A 19,331-nucleotide genomic window follows, 5' to 3' on the forward strand; every position below is an offset into this window, starting at 1 on the left:
TCTGAATCAAAAGTAATTACTCCCATACTATTTCATCATAGTTTCTTATATTTGATAATCTATATTAAAAATAAAAACAACAACTATAGATGATAATCATATCAGTCTCATTTTGACAATTCATTTTTCACAGATGATGAAACGACAGTTTTCATTCGAATTTTTACCACATAGATATTAACCAAAAACACACAAATATGTGTTGTTCTCTTACTTCTTAGATATAACTTGGTAAATAGACAGTTGTACTACTGTTGACACCTGGCAAATTGTAAGAATGGTTGTTTAGTTAATTAATATGACAGTATGCCAGAAAGTAAACAAAAGCACAGGCGTCAATACGTCATGATGACATTACATCTCCAATGTAAACTGTAGTGTTCACACTTACAAAGTAACAAACGGTATGTAACATAGGAATGTGAATGTTTTTAAAACTTGTTTCTTACAGAGGAAAATAAAATCAAGACTACAAAATGAATATGTTAAAAGCTAATGATAATCGTAGTCCTAAATATTTTTAGAAAATGAAATAGTCATGAATTTGAACTGGCGACGCCTAACGCTCGGAGAGCTCAAAGGCTTTACAACTTGGCACTTTGGCATGAATAACAACCAATCTATAGGGTAATACAGTGATAAGGGCAGAAGAAAAGTTAGGTAACTTCGTATTCTATGGTCTGTAACTGTTTTGCACTAGTGACGTTTTGTAAGTTCCATTCTGGCTAATGTCTAATAATATAAATATTTAACCCTAGTGGATAACGCTAGCAAAGCCAAAGGAGCTACAATTATCTCCATTAGCTTCACTACGTTGATATTATCTACAACCGGTTAATGTCAGATTCTGTTCAGCTCAGGGTGTGTTACAGGGGGAATGAGCTAAACATATACTGTGTAGAGCTTTTGTAAATGTACATACATATATACCAAGGCTTTTTTCCCCCTTCCAAGGGAGGTAGCCAAAAAGGGAAAGGCATAAAAACACTCCCACCCATTTCATCCCTAAATACACTCCACACCCCTCCCACCCTTCCTCTCATCTGAGCACCTCCTGGATGACGGGTCATCCCTGCACCCTGCCTACCGCCCTGGGTCAGAAGCAGTGTCGCAAGACACAGTACATCCACAGCAAGGCCGCTTCATTTAATCGGCGACCCCCCCTCTCCGTCCCCCTTTGCATATAAGGCGAGGACGGGGAGAAATCCCTTCGGGCTGCGTCAAAATTTACTCACACATACTACCCTACCCCCCACCCCCCCGCCCATTCCTCCTCATGCAGTCACAACATCATCCATATACAACCATTCTCCACTCACCTCTGTCTTCCGTCCTCTCCCTTCCTTCCTCAACAGACATTCCCCTCTTCCCCAAAGCCCCCTTCACCCCATCCATCCACCTCATCCTAGGATGTCCCCTCATGTTCACTCCCTCCACATCTGCCTTCCATACCTCATGTACTTACATGAAATAGTAAATACTAAAAGTTTATTTTGAATGGTAACCCATTTTATAGAGAAGGCTTTCCATATGCATTCTTATAGATTTTGGGTAAATTTAGAATAATATTGTTGCTGATAGGACAATCCTTTTTTCATATTATTTTAGGATGAGATAGAATAGGTTCTGCTAGATATTCTATTGGCTATGATTTACATATTCTTATAATGATGGTGATATATATATGTCATGTGGTAGCAGTGATGTTTACATCATAGCTTATTGAATATTGGGTATTTGTTAAGGAAGGCACAGGTATCCTGGAAGCCCCATCCACAGACACTATTTGCAGACAATTTATAGTTTCACCCAACCATGTGGCTTATGTTTCTGGTGAGAAATGTTGAGATATGAACGATGGTGTACTTCATTTCCGTCACAAATGCGTACTTTTGAAGTAATTAATTATTGAAGTTGTGCACTCCCCAACTTTTCCCTAAGCAAAATGTGCCAAAATAGATTTTACAATCTTGAAAACAAATAATTTACAACAAAAAGACTAAAGAGAAGGCCACTATTATTTTGTTGAAATTTGGTGGCTGAGGTTGAAGTAAAGGCAGTTTTAATCCTGCTGTCAGCAAGTTGGTTAATTAAATTCGACACTACAAAAGCCCTCTCTAACGGACACCATCCTAGTTTCCTGATGGGGGAGTTTACGATGGTAATTGTGTGGTAGGTCCTCAGACTGTCTTTGGTGATGACACCTAAGTTGGTGACAAAAGAAAACCGAAGCTTCGTGAAATACATTTAAGTTTGAAAATAATTATCTGTGTTGACATTGATAATTGCCGTATTTTACTGATGTCTTTTTGTGCCCCTGCAGGTATACAGTGACACGTCTCTTTGCATGATGGAACTCTGTTGTCTTATTGATTGCGGTTTGGTTTGCCTTGGTTTGGGAGCTTTGTGCTTCCTGACTTCATATCTTACGAGGAAAACCAAAGAGATACGAGGCAAACATGTTCTGGTATGTAAATTGTTAACCTTTTTAGTACATACATATATGTTAACCTTTTTAGTTAAATATGTTAACCTTTTTAGTACATACATACATATACCAAGGCTTTTTTCCCTCTTACCAGGGGGGTAGCCAAAAAAGACAAGGCACAAACACATTCCCACCCATTTCATCCCCGAAAACACTCCACACCCCTCCACCCTCCCTCCCATCTTAGCACCTCCTAGATGATGGGTCATCCCTGCACACTGTCCACTGCCCTCGGTCAGAAGCAGTTAGTACAATTCAAATATATGCACAAGCATTAGTTGCCTGATGTACGGTGATGCATCACAATACGTGTTATTAAATATAAGATTATATCTGTTATACTTGTACTCTTTCATCCAGAGTGTTTATAACTACAGAAAACATGATCAAGCCTGTTTACAAAATACAGGGGTCAATCAGCTTCAGCTACAAAATAAACATAATCAGGATGCTGACACTGTCATCCTTGTAAACTCACTTGCGCCTCATGATACCCATGTAGGCGTCATCATATTCTAGGGGCTAATCATAATTCTCATTTTAGAGATGTGAAAAACAGATTATAACAGCTTTTTTTCATAACTGGTCCTTTTTGTCAGAAGGGACTTCTATGTATTTTAACCTCTTCATTCTGGGGCACATCGCACGTCTGGCAGCATTAGCTGCCCGACGTGCGATGTTGCGTCATAATAATCGCATTATAAAAAATAAAGTCAATGCTCAATCGTTTGTTCTCTTTCACCCTTGTATTTTGATAACCATAGAAAATTGATGAAGCCAGTTTAGAGAGAATTGAAATTACGTCGGCATCGAGTACCCACTTGCTCCTCATGCCGCCTACGTAGGCTTCACCGTATGGAAGTGGTTAAGAGGAGGGACTAGTGATGGGTACTTACATACAGTGAGACCTCTCATTAACAAATTAGACAAAGAAACAGTGTGTGCAAACACTATTCAAGATTTTAAGAAAAGACTTGATGCTGAGAGATACAAAGACGGGTCACCACGAGCATAGCTCCCTTCCCGTATAATACAACTAGGTAAACACTAATACAATACAGACAACTGTTTAGGTTTTCTTACCAGAGAGGAAGGGCCTGAGGACCATTGCCAGCTGCTGTGAGGCTGAGGCTTTTTACTCAGTGACTCTCAAGGCAACTTTTGTTATTTAAGTACAGGGATTTCTTGATTTATGTGTGTTTAGAATATGCAATTTTGGATTAACACGAGGTAGAACACCTAGTCATTTTTTCATATTAAACGGATTATTTTGAATAACACAGTGTAGAAATAAAGTAAGAAATTGTAAAACTTAACTATTCACTTATACAATTTTTGTGTTACGTGATCCTTTTAGGAATATATCCTTCACATAAATCGAGAAATCCCTGTATTGGTATGTGTAACTATTTTTACATTGGTTGTCCCGGACCTCATATATTTGGTTTTCCACCAGGTTACTGGGGGTTCAAGTGGGATCGGTCTTAGTGTGGCACAACAGGCAGCAGCCAAAGGAGCCAACGTGACCTTGGTAGCACGTAACGTCAAGCGCTTGGAGGAAGCTCAGATGGCTGTGGAGAAAACTATACATAAAGTTGGGGGTGCCAACAAAGTTCAGTATTACTCTGGTAATTATTGTGACTTGGTAAAATATCAGCATAACTACAAAGTAATGTCATAATATATTTGTAGAATTCAACAAGAACCCACTGTGTTGGATAAGAAGAAATGTGATATCCATATATTTCAATCATGGGCTGTGATCCTCTTCAGTGGAATACAGAGTAGTGGAATAAAAGGCATGTCTTATATACAGAGAAAGAGGAAGGAACACGGTGGGTTCTTGATGAATATCAGCATAAGTTCTTTGTGGATGGAGTGGCCTTAAAGGGAAAATGAAGAATGAGATGAAAGGATGGGGTGAAGTGGGCACTGGATGCAAGAAGAATGCCAATCAACCTATGAAGAAAGAGTGCAAATGATAGGAATGAATGGAGATTGATTTTAAATGGATAACAAAGTGACACAGTCCAAAGGATTGTTCTTTTCTGCTCCGTAAATTTCTCAAATGAGTGGGGCAGGGCAGAGAAGGGGGGCACACTTTTATATATATATATATAATTTGGGAGTAAATTGTCACTCACACGGGCTTTGTTTGAGCCACACGTTATGATGATGTGGTGAGAGTAAAATGTCTTTGGCTGTCAAGCCTTGGTGAGGAAATGCTGTGTCTTGCTGTGCACTGCCTTTGACCTGAGCAGTGTGGCTGAAGGCAGGGATGATTCTTCACCCACAAGGGCTGTGAAGGGAGAGACAATGGATGAGTTTTTTCTTCACCCACAAGGTGCTGTGAAGGGAAAGACAATGGATGAGTTTTTTCCTTCACCCACAAGGTGCTGTGAAGGGGAGAGACAATGGATGAGTTTTTTCTTCACCCACAAGGTGCTGTGAAGGGGAGAGACAATGGATGAATTTTTTCCTTCACCCACAAGGTGCTGTGAAGGGAGAGACAATGGATGAGTTTTGGATGAGTGTATCCTTTTGGTATGCTGCCACCAAGTCTTCCCACTTGAGTTGTACAAGGCGACAAAAAAATGGGACGGGGGATAGGACTAGGAATCCTGCTACCTGTAGCCCCACAGGGGACATTCCTAAAAAAAAGTAAAGGCATAAGAGACTATGCCTTTGTCTTTTGGCTAGCCTACCTCCTGTTTAAGGGGGAAAAGAGCCTTTGGTATATGTATGTATGTGTTCTTTGTGTGGATTACATGTTGCCAACTTGTTGCTTGTGACCCAGAGTAAGGGCGAGATGCAGGGATGACCCATCATCCAGAAGGAGCCAAGAAAAGAAGGAGGGAGGGAGGGAAGGGTGGTGAATGAGAGTGGATTGGGTGAGGATGAAAAGGGTGGAAGTGGAATTATGCCTTTTGATTTTAGCTACCTCCCTTGTAAAGGGGAAAAAAGCCCTTGCTATATGTATATATATATTTTTCTCTCCTTGTTTTTCCATGAGCTCATCCAATTTGATCTATTTCAATTTTTGAACAGTTGACTTAGGTGGAGATGTGAATGCCATTGGAGAGATGGTTAAAGAAGCAGAAAAGTCATTTGGGCCCATTTACATGCTGGTCAACTGTGCGGGCCTATCCATCCCTCTCAAGTTCGAAGACATTTCCCCAGCTCAGGTCAAGGTATGTTACTGAAGTTCGTTGAGTTAAACCACCTTTGTTGTATCTTGAGCTATTCTATTCTTAACCACTTTAATGACTTCCTTGAATTAGCTCAGGTCAATGTATGTTACTAAAGTTCGTTGAGTTAAATCACCTTTGTTGTATCTTGAGCTATTTTATTCTTAACCACTTTAATGACTTCCTTGAATTAGCTCAGGTCAAGGTATGTTACTAAAGTTCGTTGAGTTAAACCACCTTTGTCAGATCTTGAGCTATTCTATTCTTAACCACTTTAATGACTTCCTTGAATTAAATATAAGTTTTTTGATCTTCACTGTTCCTATTATGCCCTCTGCGTCTTCTTGCTCCCTTGTTTCTCCGTTCCCTCTCCACCTTTCCTTCTTTTACCCACTTCTCTTAATGGTTGCTGGCTGAGCGGGTTAGAGCGTCGCTACTTGTGGCGGAGGTTGAGGTGACAGCGGTTTGAGCCCTGCTGTGAGCGAGTTGGACCAAGGGCATGGTTCATTAAATCCCACGCTACAAAGTCCTCTGTAAGGGGCACCTTCCTAACCTCCTGATGGGGGGAGTTTGTGACATTGAACCAAATCATCATTGTCATCATCATCATCATCACATTCTTCTTTCTCCACTTTCTCCCTTCTCTCCTCTTGTCACTTATTCTTCTCCTCTTTTACTTTTCCCCAACACTTCTTTCTTTCTTCTTCTTCTTCTTCTTCTTTGCCTCAGCCCCTTTCCATTCTACCTCCTGACATCTCCCCCTCCTCTCCCTTGCCAATTTTTCTTTACATTCCTCTTGTGCCTCTTTGTTTCCTCCTTTCCCCTTGCCTTTCCCTTCTTCACTTTCTTATATTTTCCTTCCTCATCTTCCTTATACTCTTTCCCAACCTAGTCTTTCCCTTCATCTCTGCATCTCTTCCCACTGTACCCTTGCCCCTTCCTCCTGCCTCTTGTCTCTCCTCCTCCTTCCCTAACCTCGCTTTTCTCTATATTTTTCTACCTTGGTGGTATAATTGGAAGCATGTAGGTATCTCATCCTCCTAGTCATGGGTTTGGGTCTGGCTGTTTCCTGTGTTTCCTCAACAGTCCAGACAATGACTTGGTCACAGATATGCTCTATTTGACGTCCTCCTCACCACCTTTCCCCCCCCCCTTAGTCTGCTTCCTTCTCACTGTCCCTCTCTTCTCTTTAGCCTTGACCTCTTCAATATGAGTAGATACGCGTGAAAACAAGTGCGGCACCACCATCGCGCTGGTACTGTTTACAACACCATATTTTGCGACCCGTTGGATTTTGTTTGGCTTAATTTGAATGCTTTGAGTGTTCAGCGTATGCACAGGATATTCAAATTATCTTGTTGTTGTGCAAGTGTATGCCTGATTCTTCAAAAGCAAACAAATATTCACTGATTCAAACACAAATTTGGTTATCAACCTCGGCAAATTAGTTTCCCGAGTAAAAATATTAAGGTAAGGCACCAAGAAACCAATATTTTAATGTAAGAAAACTGTTTTTTAACCTATTTTCTCCTGGATATGAGCAGCTCAAGATCGTTGGGTATTATACACTTGGTGATTTGTTGACCCAAAAACCTTGACATGCCAAGTTGCATGTCAATTGGGCCAGTGGTTTGGATTTTATTGATTATTTCTAAATTGACAACAGTTGCCATGGCCTTACCTTAATATTTTTACTCAGAAAACTAATTTGCCGAGGTTGATAACCAAATTTGTGTTTGAATCAGTGAATATTTGTTTGCTTTTGAAGAATCGGGCTTTATGATAGAAACGTCACATGCCAAGTTGTATGTCAATTGGGCCAGCGGTTTGGATTTTATTGATTATTTCTAAATTGACAGCAGTCGCCATGGCAACATGATAGGTGTTAGTAAGAATGGTATAAGAAGAAGGTTCTGCAATGTAATTGACATGCTCAGGTGATTTATTGACCCATAAAACATGCCAAGTTGCATGTCATATGGGCCAGTGGTTTGGATTTTATTGATGATAATCTGAAAATTGACAACTTCATGGTTGCCATGAAAAGGCAAATATGGTATGATGGAGATGTCTCACATTGTTTTTGACATGCTCATGTGATTTTTTGATCCATAAAACCCAAGTATTCCAAATTTTAATAAAATTGGACCAGTGGTTTAGAGTTAATGTATATTTCTGTACCGAAATCTTTACAAATTACCACCCTTAATTCTAATATTTTGTTATGGTAAAGTCTAGCCAAAAATGTGGGCTAAAAATAATCTAAAAAATTGTATCTCCCTTATTTTTCAAGCTATTTCAAAAATTTAAAAAGCATTTTGTTTCTAATAAAATTGCCTTTCATGTGCAACAATAATTTAAGAGTTAAAAAAAAAAATGAAAATTCTGTGCCCGTACCTAATATGAGTCAAATTTTCACACGCAGCATCAGATGCCTGATGTACGATGATTCAGTGATGCATCACAACACTTGCATTATAAAATATAAAGTTACAGCTATATTGATCAATCTCTTTCACTGTGAATACTAACGATGATTTTTTATATGGTTTAACATCACAAATTCCTCCCATCGGAGGGCTAGGATGGTGCCCCTTGCAGAGGACTTTGTAGCGTGGAATTTAATGAACCATGCCCTTGGTTCAACTTCACTGGTGGCAGGACTCGAACTGCCACTGGAATTCTAATGACCACAGAAAATATGATCAAGCCAGTTCACAGAATATGGGGGTCACGCAGCTACAACTACAAAATAAATATAATCAAGATATATAGGCAACTTCATATACCCACTTGTGCGTCATGATGCCTACGTAGGCATCATAGTATGGAAGGGGTTAACCTCTATACCCTGCTTTCCTCTTCCACATCCTTCCACTTCTCCTGTACCCCTTCCCACATACATCCGCCTCTCCACTTTCTCCCACTCCACCCATTCTTCCTCCTCCCCATTCCCTCCCTTCCTCTCAATTCCCTCATCTCCACCCACTCTTCCTCCTCCTTCAGTCTTGTTCGTATTAGTATTATGGTCGTCATCAGACACTAACCTGATATTTTTTTTCCCCAGACCCAGATGGACGTGAACTTCTTTGGTTCTTTCTTCGTCAGCCAGGAAGTCGTGAAGAGCATGAAGCAACAGAATGAAGGAATAATTGTCTTCATTTCCTCTCTGGGTGGTCTTCTTGGTCTGTATGGATTCACTGCATATTCTGCATCGAAAGCTGCTGTCATTAAGATGGCTGAAGCTCTTCACATGGAGGTCAGGTCATGATGTCCTCTTCTTTTCTGTTATGATGCATTTTAATCCTTTGAATATACAGGGTCTAACAGATAAATCCGTACAACTTCTTATCACATGTTTTAAGATTAATATATCGGGTAATAATAAACAGAGAGTTATGAAATTTTCAGTATATTTAGAAAAGGCAACAAGAACAATGATTTCATTCAATGTCACCACCTTCAGCTGTTATGACGCTTTCAACGCGTTTACGAAACTTGGATACAGCGTTGATGATCTCAGACTTTGATAATGAACCCACAGCCTTCTTGATGTCTGTCTTCAGGGTTGTTATACTTCTGTGTGGCTTGTCACATGCCTTGGCCTCAATTCGCGCCCAAAAATAATAATCTAAAGGGTTTAGGTCTGGCAAATTTGAGGGCCACAACTCTTTGTTCCAGAACTGCACATTTGACCCTTCGAGAAGGTTGGTGGTCCTCTTTGCTGTGTGGGCTGGAGCCGAGTCTTGTTGAAAGACAAACTGGTTGCCACTAGCCTTATCTTTCATCCAGGGTATTATTTTCTCTTCTAGAACTTTGCAATAGACAACGGCATTGACTTTCTCCTTGTTGTTGAAGAAGTGAGTGAAGACGTCCCCCTCAGTTGACACCACACAGACCATGACACTTGCTGGTTTCTTCGTCATTGTTTTGTGTTGAACCTCTGAGGATGAGGAGGCTATCCAGCGATCATTCCGCTTATTGAAAGTCGCATCAACCGTGAAAATCTTCTCGTCGGAAAAAAACTTGATGACTGAGCCATTCGACTTCATCCAGTTCAACAGCTTTTGGCACCTGGTCAAGCGGATTTCTTTCATTTTTCGTGTCAAAAGATGTCTTTTTCCTTGTGAGAATGAGGTTAATCCCAATTTCTTTAATGCTCTGTGAATTGTCATTGTGCTGACACCTCTCTTCTTTGCCAATGTCGATAATGGTAAGGCTGGATTTGCATTGACACTTCTCTTGAGACCAGCTAAAAAGCGAGGTGTTAGAATTCTGCCCCTTCTGGGCTTGTGAGCAGCTCGTTGGTCTTCGCCGGTCTCATCAAAACGTTTACAAACATCGTAAACAGTTTGTCTGGAGTATTTTAGCATCCTTATTATGGCGCTAGGAGTGTGATCCGCGCGACGAAGTTCGCATATGGCTGAACGTTTGGCTTGTTCCATTGCTTAATGTTTATTGCACCGGTGCTAGTATACAACTGGCTAAATGATTAGACAAATGGAAGTATCTGGAAACAATCAGAATTGCCATATGTTACTTTGTAAGTGCTTAAAACCTCTTCAAAGTCTGTACGGATTTATCTGTTAGACCCTGTAGATACATATACCAAAGGCTTTTTCCCCCTTACAAGGGAGGTAGCCAGAGTCAAAGGCATAAATCCACTCCCATCCATTTCATCCCCACAATACTCCACTCTCATCCACCCCCCTCCCTCCCTCTTATCTTGGCTCCTGGATAATGGGTTATCCCTGCATCTCACCCACTGCCATGGGTCAGAAGCAATGTAGCAAGACACAGTGCATCCACAGCAAGGCCGCTTCATTTAAGCAGCGATCCCCCCTTGAAGTCTGTCTATCTGTATACCAAGGGCTTTTTCCTCCTTACAAAGGAGGTAACCAAATCAAAAGGCACATAGCCATGCCCATCAACCATCCTTTCCTCCCTACCAGCTCCTCATGGATGATGGGTCATCCCTGTATCTTGCCCACTGCCCACTTGAAATAACATACATATACCAAGGGCATTTTCCCCCTTACAAGGGAGGTAGCCAGAGTCAAAGGCATAAATCCACTCCCATCCATTTCATCCCCACAATACTCCACTCCCGTTCACCACCCATCCCTCCCTCTTTTCTTGGCTCCTGGATGACAGGTCACCACTGCATCTTGCCCACTGCCCTGGGACAGAAGCAATGTAGCAAGACACAGTAACAATTACTATTATTAACCTGATTGTGGCATTCCAAGAGTTAATATATATCTTTTTTATTTCTCGTATCAGGTGAAGCCGTATAATATTAGCGTGACTGTCAGCTTTCCCCCGGACACCGACACGCCTGGATTTGTTGAGGAGAACAAGATCAAGCCTGTGGAAACTAAGCTAATTTCCGAAGCAGCCGGTCTCTTCTCAGTGAGTGTCTTCTTTATTTTGGTGCAGAAGTAAATGTGTCGTGTTGAATAAAGCTTTATGTAAATGCTGTCATAGTCTACTAATTATGAAGATAAAAAGAATTTGTTCGGTCGAGTTCTTCAGATTTAGTCTGTGCAAGCATTGTGCTTAATCTTGTTATATGACGGTTACCTGTGCATGTGGTGGTCTTGCAAGATGGATGGTAAATCTGCCCATTGTCTAAACTTGGTAACACCTTCATCTCTGTCAGGAGATATAGCTATGAGAGGGTGACACTTGATCCCTGTGCTGAGCCTAAGAACTCTCTTATCAGCTTTAGTAGTACATCATACACTTTCTCACACATGGGGAGCTGACAATCAGTAACTGCTTCCCAACTCCTAGTACTTTCAGCAGTTGACATGGATTTAGTCCCCACACTAATACCACACAGATAACAACCTGAAGTTTCCTCAATACAAGTCAAATTCTCGTATGCAGTATTGGATGCCTAATGTATGATGCATCACTGCTGTATCACTAGTTCTCTTTCACTCTGAGTAGTAATAAACACAGAAAACGTTATCAAACCAGTTCACAGAATTTGGGGGTCACTCAGCTACAACTACAAAATATAATCAAGATGTCGATGCCGGCATCCTCACTAAGGCACTCATGCCTCACGATGCCTAGGTAGGCGTCATTGTATCAGAGAGGATAAGCCCTTCCATAGCACCTCTAGGAAGCAACTTTGGACTGATGTCTGTGTTGTATTATTGTCACATATTCATAGGATGCTCACTGGCCAAGTAGATGAGAGTGTCTATTTGTGCTGGATGTCAAGGTGATGGCAGCTCAAACCCTGCATGAGGGGGCGGAGAGAGGGGGTCGCCGAATTAATGAAGCAGCCTTGTTGTGGATGGGCTGTGTCTTGCAACACCGCTTCTGACCCAGGACAGTGGACAGGATACAGGGATGACCTGTCATCCAGGAGGTGCCAAGATGAGAGGGAGGGAGGAGGGTGGAGGGGAGTGGAATATGTAGGGGTTGGAATGGGTGGGAGTGGTTTCTATGCCTTTTTCTTTTTGGCTACCCCCCATGTAAGGAGGAAAAAAGCCTTTGGTATATGTATGTATGTAGAAAGTCCTCTGTAAGGGGCACCATCCTAGCCTCCTGATGGGGTGGAGTTCACAACATTATACCGAATCATTTATAGGAGTAGAATGAGACGAGGAGTTGCTGGGTGTCGACTCTTCACGAGTGCAAAGGTGAAGGAAATACCGTCGAGGTCGATAGATTTCTTGGGTCGAGTCCAAAAACCAAGTGTCAGACCCTTGGGGTTGCACCTCTAAATGGAGATGAAGGTGTTGGAGGGTTTTGAAGATGGACAGCCAGCAAGTAAATGATTCTTTTTGACATCCCTCTTGCAGGACCAACAGTAATATTAGTTCCATATTCCTCCTCATTCACTCAAAAATAGATTATGAAGCACATAAGAACAACCTCCCTTCAGGCTGCATCGTCATCCTGCACTCTGTTCCCAACTACCTCTGTGACTTTACCTTTTGGTTTTCGTTATCACCCAGTGTTGGGGACAAGAATATTACTACCATGTTCTCTGTAAATTAGAAAAGGTGACTAAATGTGAAGAGTGTTGGGGCTATGCTCTATTGATTTTAACTTGAGCCTTCAGGTATAGCTTGGTGAGACCACAATGTTGTCACGTCACTCTCACTCTCCTCAGAGGGGCTAACTACCTCTACCTCTCTCTCTCATCTCTCCTCTCTCCTCTCTCCTCTCATATCTCTCTCCTCTCATATCTCTCTCCTCTCATATCTCTCTCCTCACATATCTCTCTCTGTCTCTCTCTCTCTCTCTCTCTCTCTCTCTTGAAATATATGAAATATATCTTTACATATATCTTGGGTTCCAATGTCACATGAGCCACGTTGCCAAGTGAAATGGAAAGTTTATAGATTCATCATATTTCCCTGAAATCACAAGCCATCCTGAACACCATGCAGTCATATTATGAATGTATATATGTTCCATAAATAGGTAACATACAGACTAGCAGTGAGACAGAGCACCATTCATATGTCATCGTTAGATGTGTTAACAATGGGGTTTGGACCACACCAAAGGGCTCAAGCTGATTGACTATAGCAGTGGTTCTCAAACTTTTCAATGTAATGGAACCCTTTCACATTTGCAGCTACTCGGCGGAACCCCCAACGAAAAAGATTTTGACAGACTTAAAAATATTTAAGACTAACCACCACCACCACCAACACACACAGTATATAGCCATACACTTGTTGTCTCTCCCCCGCTCGCTTGCTCTCTCTCTCTCTCTCTCTCTCTCTCTCTCTCTCTCTCCTCACATGCAAAAGATTTCAGCACTTTCATATTTCATTTGATTCATTCTTGCTCAAATAAATAAATAATTATAATTGTTTTTTTTGCCACGGAACCCTTGAAAGGTCTTCACGGAACCCTGGAGTTCCGTGGAACAATTTGAGAACCACTGGATTATAGGGACTTCTAGTTTTTTTTTTTTTTTCCCGTGTTGATTGGTCCACATTTCATATAATGGGGATTGAAACCTTCAAGAATGAATGGTTCCATTCTTGTAGTTCCTCTCATCATTTACTCTCGTGACTGTGTTATTCATCTTTTTCTATTATTGTTTACATCCACAAAAGGGAGTGGGTGGGGGATGGGGAGGGGATTAGGGAGTAGTTATGTGTGAGTGATATTTTGATGCAGCCTGAGGGGATTTCTCCCCATTTTCTCTTTTTCTGCATGAGGGGATGGAAAGAGGGGTCGCTGATTAAATAAAGTGGCCTTGCTGTGGATGTGCTGTGCCTTGCTGCATTGCTTCTGGTCCAGGGCAATGGGCGAGATGCAGGGATGACCCATCATCCAGGGGGAGTCGAGAAAAGAGTGAGGGAGGGAGGGGTGGTGAATGGGAATGGAGTGGGTGGGAGTGGCATTATACATTTTGATTTTGGCTACCTCCCTTATAAGGGGGAAAAAAGCCATTGGTATATGTATGTATATATGTTCACATAAATGTGATATCCTTATAAAAAAAATTATCATAATTGTTTACACATTTTTCAGGCTGATGATGTGGCCAAGAAATTGCTTGCCGATGCTTTATCTGGAGAATTTATGAGCACCTCTGGTATAGACGGATTTATGCTGACGACCATGTGTGCAGGGATGAGTCCCATTACGTCCATCACCTCCTTCTTTTCACAGGTGAATACAAAGTACCCATTAAAAAAAGTACAATTACCTTAGCAGTTGTATATGGATGATGTGATGCATGAGGTGGAATGGGTGGGGGATGGTGGGTGAGGGAGTATGTGTGAGAAAAATTTTACCCAGTCTGAAGGGATATCTCCCCGTCTTCTTTTCTGCATGAGGGGATGGAGAGGGGGGGTTGTCGATTTAATGAAGTGGCCTTCCTGTGCATGTACTGTGTCTTGCAACACTGCTTCTGACCCAGGGCAGGAGGTGCCAAGATAAGAGGGAGGGAAGAGGGTGGAGGGGAGTGGAGTGTGATGGGGATGGAATGGGTGGGAGTGGTTTTTATGCCTTTGGTTTTTGGCTACCTCCCTTATAAGAGGGGAAAAAAAACCTTGGTATGGTATGTGTATGTACCTCAGCGCTGAAACACCTTATAGATTTTGTTCTAGTTAACACCAACAAATGTCTGGATGCTTGTTGGCTGAGTAGTTTAGTGTAGCTACTTGCGATGTAGGTCAAGGTGACAGCAATTAGAACCTTCCCACAGGCAAGTTGAACCAAGGGGATGATTCATTAGATTCCATGCTACAAAGTCCTCTGTAAGGGGCACCATCCCAACCTCCTGATAGGGGGAGCTCATGACTTTAAAAATGAATCGGTTCTAGTGGAGACGAGACGAACTACATTGAGAGCACAGGAATACCTCACTATACAACAGAGTTGTGTTCCCAGCTGACTGGTCGCAATGCGAAAATTCAGTATATCGAGGTGGGTCTTACATGTACGTAGATAGGGGGGTTGTGTTCATGGACCCTGTCACACACACACCCCCCCCCCAATCAAATTTTGCCTCCTGGGGCTTTCACATACAACACCCAGCATTTGTTATACCTACTTTATGGCACTCGGTCGTATAGTGAGGTCTTCCTGTATTAATTTCTTTTTAGTTTTCTCTAACTGAGGTTTGCCACTCAGATGAACAAAATCATCTGATGATAATAGTGACACTAGGTGTGAACAAGTTAGTTTCTGTGCCTGATAGGATCTCCAACTAGATGTCAATGGAATGCGGAGAACCGGTGGGCCAGATTCACAACTTGGTTAGAAGAAAAGATAGTGCCTTAGGACTGGAATATACATGGAATTGTTTCTAGACATAAAGCAATTAAGAAAATTTACGTCTTTCAGTAAAGGCTTGTTTCATTATGGTTTTGATGGCAGATGTTCCCCGTATCATGTAAATTCATTCGGTTCCATCTCTAGAATTTTCTCTAGTTAGCAGTAGACAATTTTATTCACCTGAGTAATGGTTAAACCTTAAACATGAAGAAGGCGGCTTAAGTAATGGAGACTTTCTCTAGTGTTGTTATTCCCTAGACTGTCTGTCTGAGCAGTCCGGTCTCCCCAAGGAATGCCACAGCTGAAACAAGGTTTTACCACAAATCCTTTATGGAGTGTATGTTGTGTTGTTTGCGTGCGTGATTGTGTATAACCCAGTCTTCCATGACGTGTTGAATAGTGTGGGGTGAAGTGTTACATCCTGGGCATTTGTCCACAATGCAGTCATCCAGTGGGCAGCGGATTAATGGAATGTAAGCTGGAGTGGGTCTTTCATCCAAGTGGAATTTGTTCATCATCATTCAGACGTCATAAAGTAGATCATTTTCATGCAGATAAATAAATGGATGACCCATCATCCAGGAGGAGCCAAGATGGGAGGGAGGGAGGGGTGGTGGATGGGAGTAGAATAAGTGGGAGTGGAATCATGTGTGCTGAATTTGGCTACCTCCCAGGTAAGGGGAAAAGTGCCTTTAGTATATGTATGTATATGTAAACACTCACAGATGTGGTGATAAGTTTTATTTTAGAGTATTTTAATTTTTTGCACTAAATATCTTCGTTTTGTTATTCAGGTATTCCTTATGGGCCCATTCCGAGTAATCTCTGCATTTTACTTGTGGCAGTTCAATTCCATTGTGAAGAAGGAATATCAGAAGCGTGTCAGCAGCAAGAAAAGCGAATAGATACTGAAGCCTACAAGAAATTGTGAACACAAGATGGAACAAAACACACTCACACATACACACATATACACACACATGCGCGCATCAGTCGTGTAATTGATCTGTTGCCATTAGGTCTTTTGCAGGAGACCCATGGCTCCTAGATAATTGGCAACAGCCACCAGCTTGGCCCATAAGTCGTTCAAGAAGAAATATTGTATTAAAGTTCATGAACCTAAACTGGTTTCTATGTCTTTGACTAGTAGAAGGAGTGGGAAGGGAATGTACCAATCTACTGACCTCCTTACATAAAAGATCAGAAATGATTAGAAAGGGAAGATAGATTAGTAGGGAGTAAAAAAGAACTGAATGAGCTTCTGAGCATGATCTGGAGATTAGTGCATCTCTATGTAGAGTTGAGGATCTTGTGTTGTTTTGTAACGGAGTCACCAGTGGCTGGATTGAAGGCTGAGGCCTTCCATTCATTCTCTGCTTTCCTCCTGGTCAGCAAATTGGTCTCCTGCTGATGTGACATGGCAGCTCCACATACACACGCATACTAGATAAATACACATACAGTTGTGAGTGTGGCATATATAAATGCACATGTATGTACATTTGTACACAGGAATTGTTGGTACAAATGGGTAGTACATGCCTTTCTCCAATTAGAAATAAATTTCAACTAAATTTGTGTGCCTGGTGCCTCCTTGATTTGCTGAAATTTAAGCTCCTCTTGTAGTCAGAAGAACATATGTATCTGCCACCCCAATGTACCACAAGTTCATATGTCCAGCTGTACAAGTTTTTTCTTGTAAGAAGTTGCTTAAGACTTAATGATGTGATGATTGATATTTTTAGGAATGATTGAGCCAGTGCCTGTAATGTAAGGAATATGGTAAGTGATTCTATGCCCGAGAAAGAACAAATAAATCATACACAAAAAGGCTTTGTCTTCCTTATAAGCATGTTGGCTAAGTCAAAATCTAACACCCACCCGTCATCCATCCCACACTTATTCAGAACCCAATTGTTTTCCCTTCTGTCTTAGCTCCTTGTGGATTAAGAGTTGTCCCTTTGTTTCATCCATTGCCTGGGTTGGAGGCAATGCACCAAGACACAGCATTTCCCCGGCAGGGCCTGAGAGCTGAAGCTGGTTTACCCCCACAGATTCATTACATGGTGACCTGCCACCTTTCCCACTTGAGAATTTACAGAGCAGAAATCTCGTTAGGTTGCAACACTATCTCAGGAAATGGATAAAGCAAGAGGTGGGTGCAAGAGGAGAGTGGTTTTATGTGGAAAAGAAATTGACACAGCCTGAAAGGATTTCTTCATTTCTGCTCTGTAGGTGGGGGGGGAGGGTCACCATATAGTGAAGTAGTGGAGGTAAATAGTTTCAGCCATCAAATCCTGTTGTGGGTGCTGTGTCTTGGTGCGCTGCTGCCAACCTGAACAGTAGGTAGAGGACAAGGATGACTTTTCATCCACAGTGACCTTAAAGGGGACAATCAGTGGGTGAAGGGTGAGTGTATGCCTTCACTTGACAACCTGCCTTATATCTGAGAAAAGGCCTTTTTGTGTATATACACACACACGACTCGACAGTGCAGTGGTAGCGTTCATGGCTGCCACTATGGTGGTCCAAGTTCAAATCCCGCCCAGGGCTGAAATAATTTCAGTATTGCTGTGTTGCAAGTCGTTACTCCAACTCTTGTGGTTGGGGAGTTGGGGATGTGTGTGCATGTAAGGTCACAGCATTACCTATAGATTGGTCATATACGAGCTCTGAACTTTTTTCCGGGAGGGTAATAGCTGTTGATCATGAGTCCAACACATGATCCAAGACCATGGTGAATCTCACACACACACATACATATAAAACACACACTCCTTCCTCTTTATAAGGGGTAACTAAATCAAAGCAGTCAAAGATTCAGAATCCATACATAAGGTATTTAATTAGGTTGGAATAATAAAAATAATCAAGAATTAATTATTCTTTAAATGCCATATTAAAAAAAATGTGAAACACCTGTGTATATTAGGAAGTTTAAAAAAAGTACCTGATATTTCTACACATAATCCATTAAGTTGGCATTTATATGAAATAAAGTCAAAAGCACAATTGTTGTTGTCATTTCCTAAGATTGTCTGGCTAAGCAGTCCCATCTCCCTGAGGAATGCCACAGTTGGAATAAGGTTTTCCTACAAATCCTTAATAGAGTGTATATTGTGTTGAGGTGTGGAAGGAGTGAACATGAAGGGTCGACCTAGGATGAGATGGATGGATGGGGTAAAAGGGGCATTAGGAAAGAGAGGAAGGACAGAAGATTGGGGTGAATGGAGAATGGTTGTGTATGGATGATGCTGTGATGCATGAGGTGGAGTGGGTGGGAGATAAGGGGTGAGGGAGTATGTGTGAGAAATAAATTGATGCAGCCCAAAGGAATTTCTCCCAGTCTTCTCCTTTTTTGCATGAGGGGACAGAGGAGGGTTACCAATTTAATGAAGTACTTGCTGTGGATGTACTGTGTCTTGCGACACTGCTTCTGATCCAGGGCAGTGGGTGAGATGTAGGTGCCAAGATAAGAGGGAGGGGACTGGAGTGTGTTAGGGATGGAATGGGTGGGAGTGGTTTTGTTTTTTTGCTACCTTATAAGGGGGAAAAAGCCTTTGATATATGTATGTATATTGTGTTGCTGATGTGGGTGATTTTGTACACTTTAGTCTTCCATAATGTGTTGTATGGGGTGAAATGTTACATCCTGGACAGTCATCCAGCATCTGGTGAAGAGTGTGGCAGTGTTTTCATTTTGTGCACCCCCCCCCCCCAAAAAAAAAAAAAGAGAGAGAGAGTTGGGAGCCACCTAGTTGCAGCATACCTCTGCCACCGTTTCTCATATAGATGGCATCGATCCCTGGGAGCAGCTTTGCTTACCCGGGCAAGTACCACAACCATTTTTACATCACAATTGTTATTGATAGAGCCATCCATAGAAA

The 19,331-nt window shown here is 41.7% G+C and overlaps 1 protein-coding gene across 4 annotated transcripts; it reads left to right on the plus strand.

Moving 5' to 3' along the window:
* Positions 1-211: 211 nt before the first annotated feature.
* Kdsr (3-ketodihydrosphingosine reductase) lies at positions 212-18,456 on the plus strand. Of its 4 annotated transcripts, none has more exons than XM_076176487.1 (8): positions 212-231; positions 2,324-2,467; positions 3,945-4,116; positions 5,537-5,679; positions 8,744-8,935; positions 10,960-11,088; positions 14,194-14,334; positions 16,239-18,456. In XM_076176487.1, the coding sequence occupies exons 2-8, from the start codon at positions 2,348-2,350 to the stop codon at positions 16,347-16,349; spliced, it is 1,008 nt and encodes a 335-aa protein (XP_076032602.1). In that variant the 5' UTR covers positions 212-231; positions 2,324-2,347; the 3' UTR covers positions 16,350-18,456. The 4 variants fall into 4 exon arrangements, with proteins under 4 accessions (XP_076032602.1, XP_076032598.1, XP_076032599.1 ...); XM_076176483.1 differs by lacking the exon at positions 212-231 and adding an exon at positions 244-404; XM_076176484.1 differs by lacking the exon at positions 212-231 and adding an exon at positions 517-627.
* Positions 18,457-19,331: the final 875 nt, after the last annotated feature.

Source organism: Oratosquilla oratoria, chromosome 39 (assembly GCF_046742065.1).
Source record: "Oratosquilla oratoria isolate Oo_2021 chromosome 39, ASM4674206v1, whole genome shotgun sequence".
Taxonomy (NCBI): Eukaryota; Metazoa; Arthropoda; class Malacostraca; order Stomatopoda; family Squillidae; genus Oratosquilla; species Oratosquilla oratoria.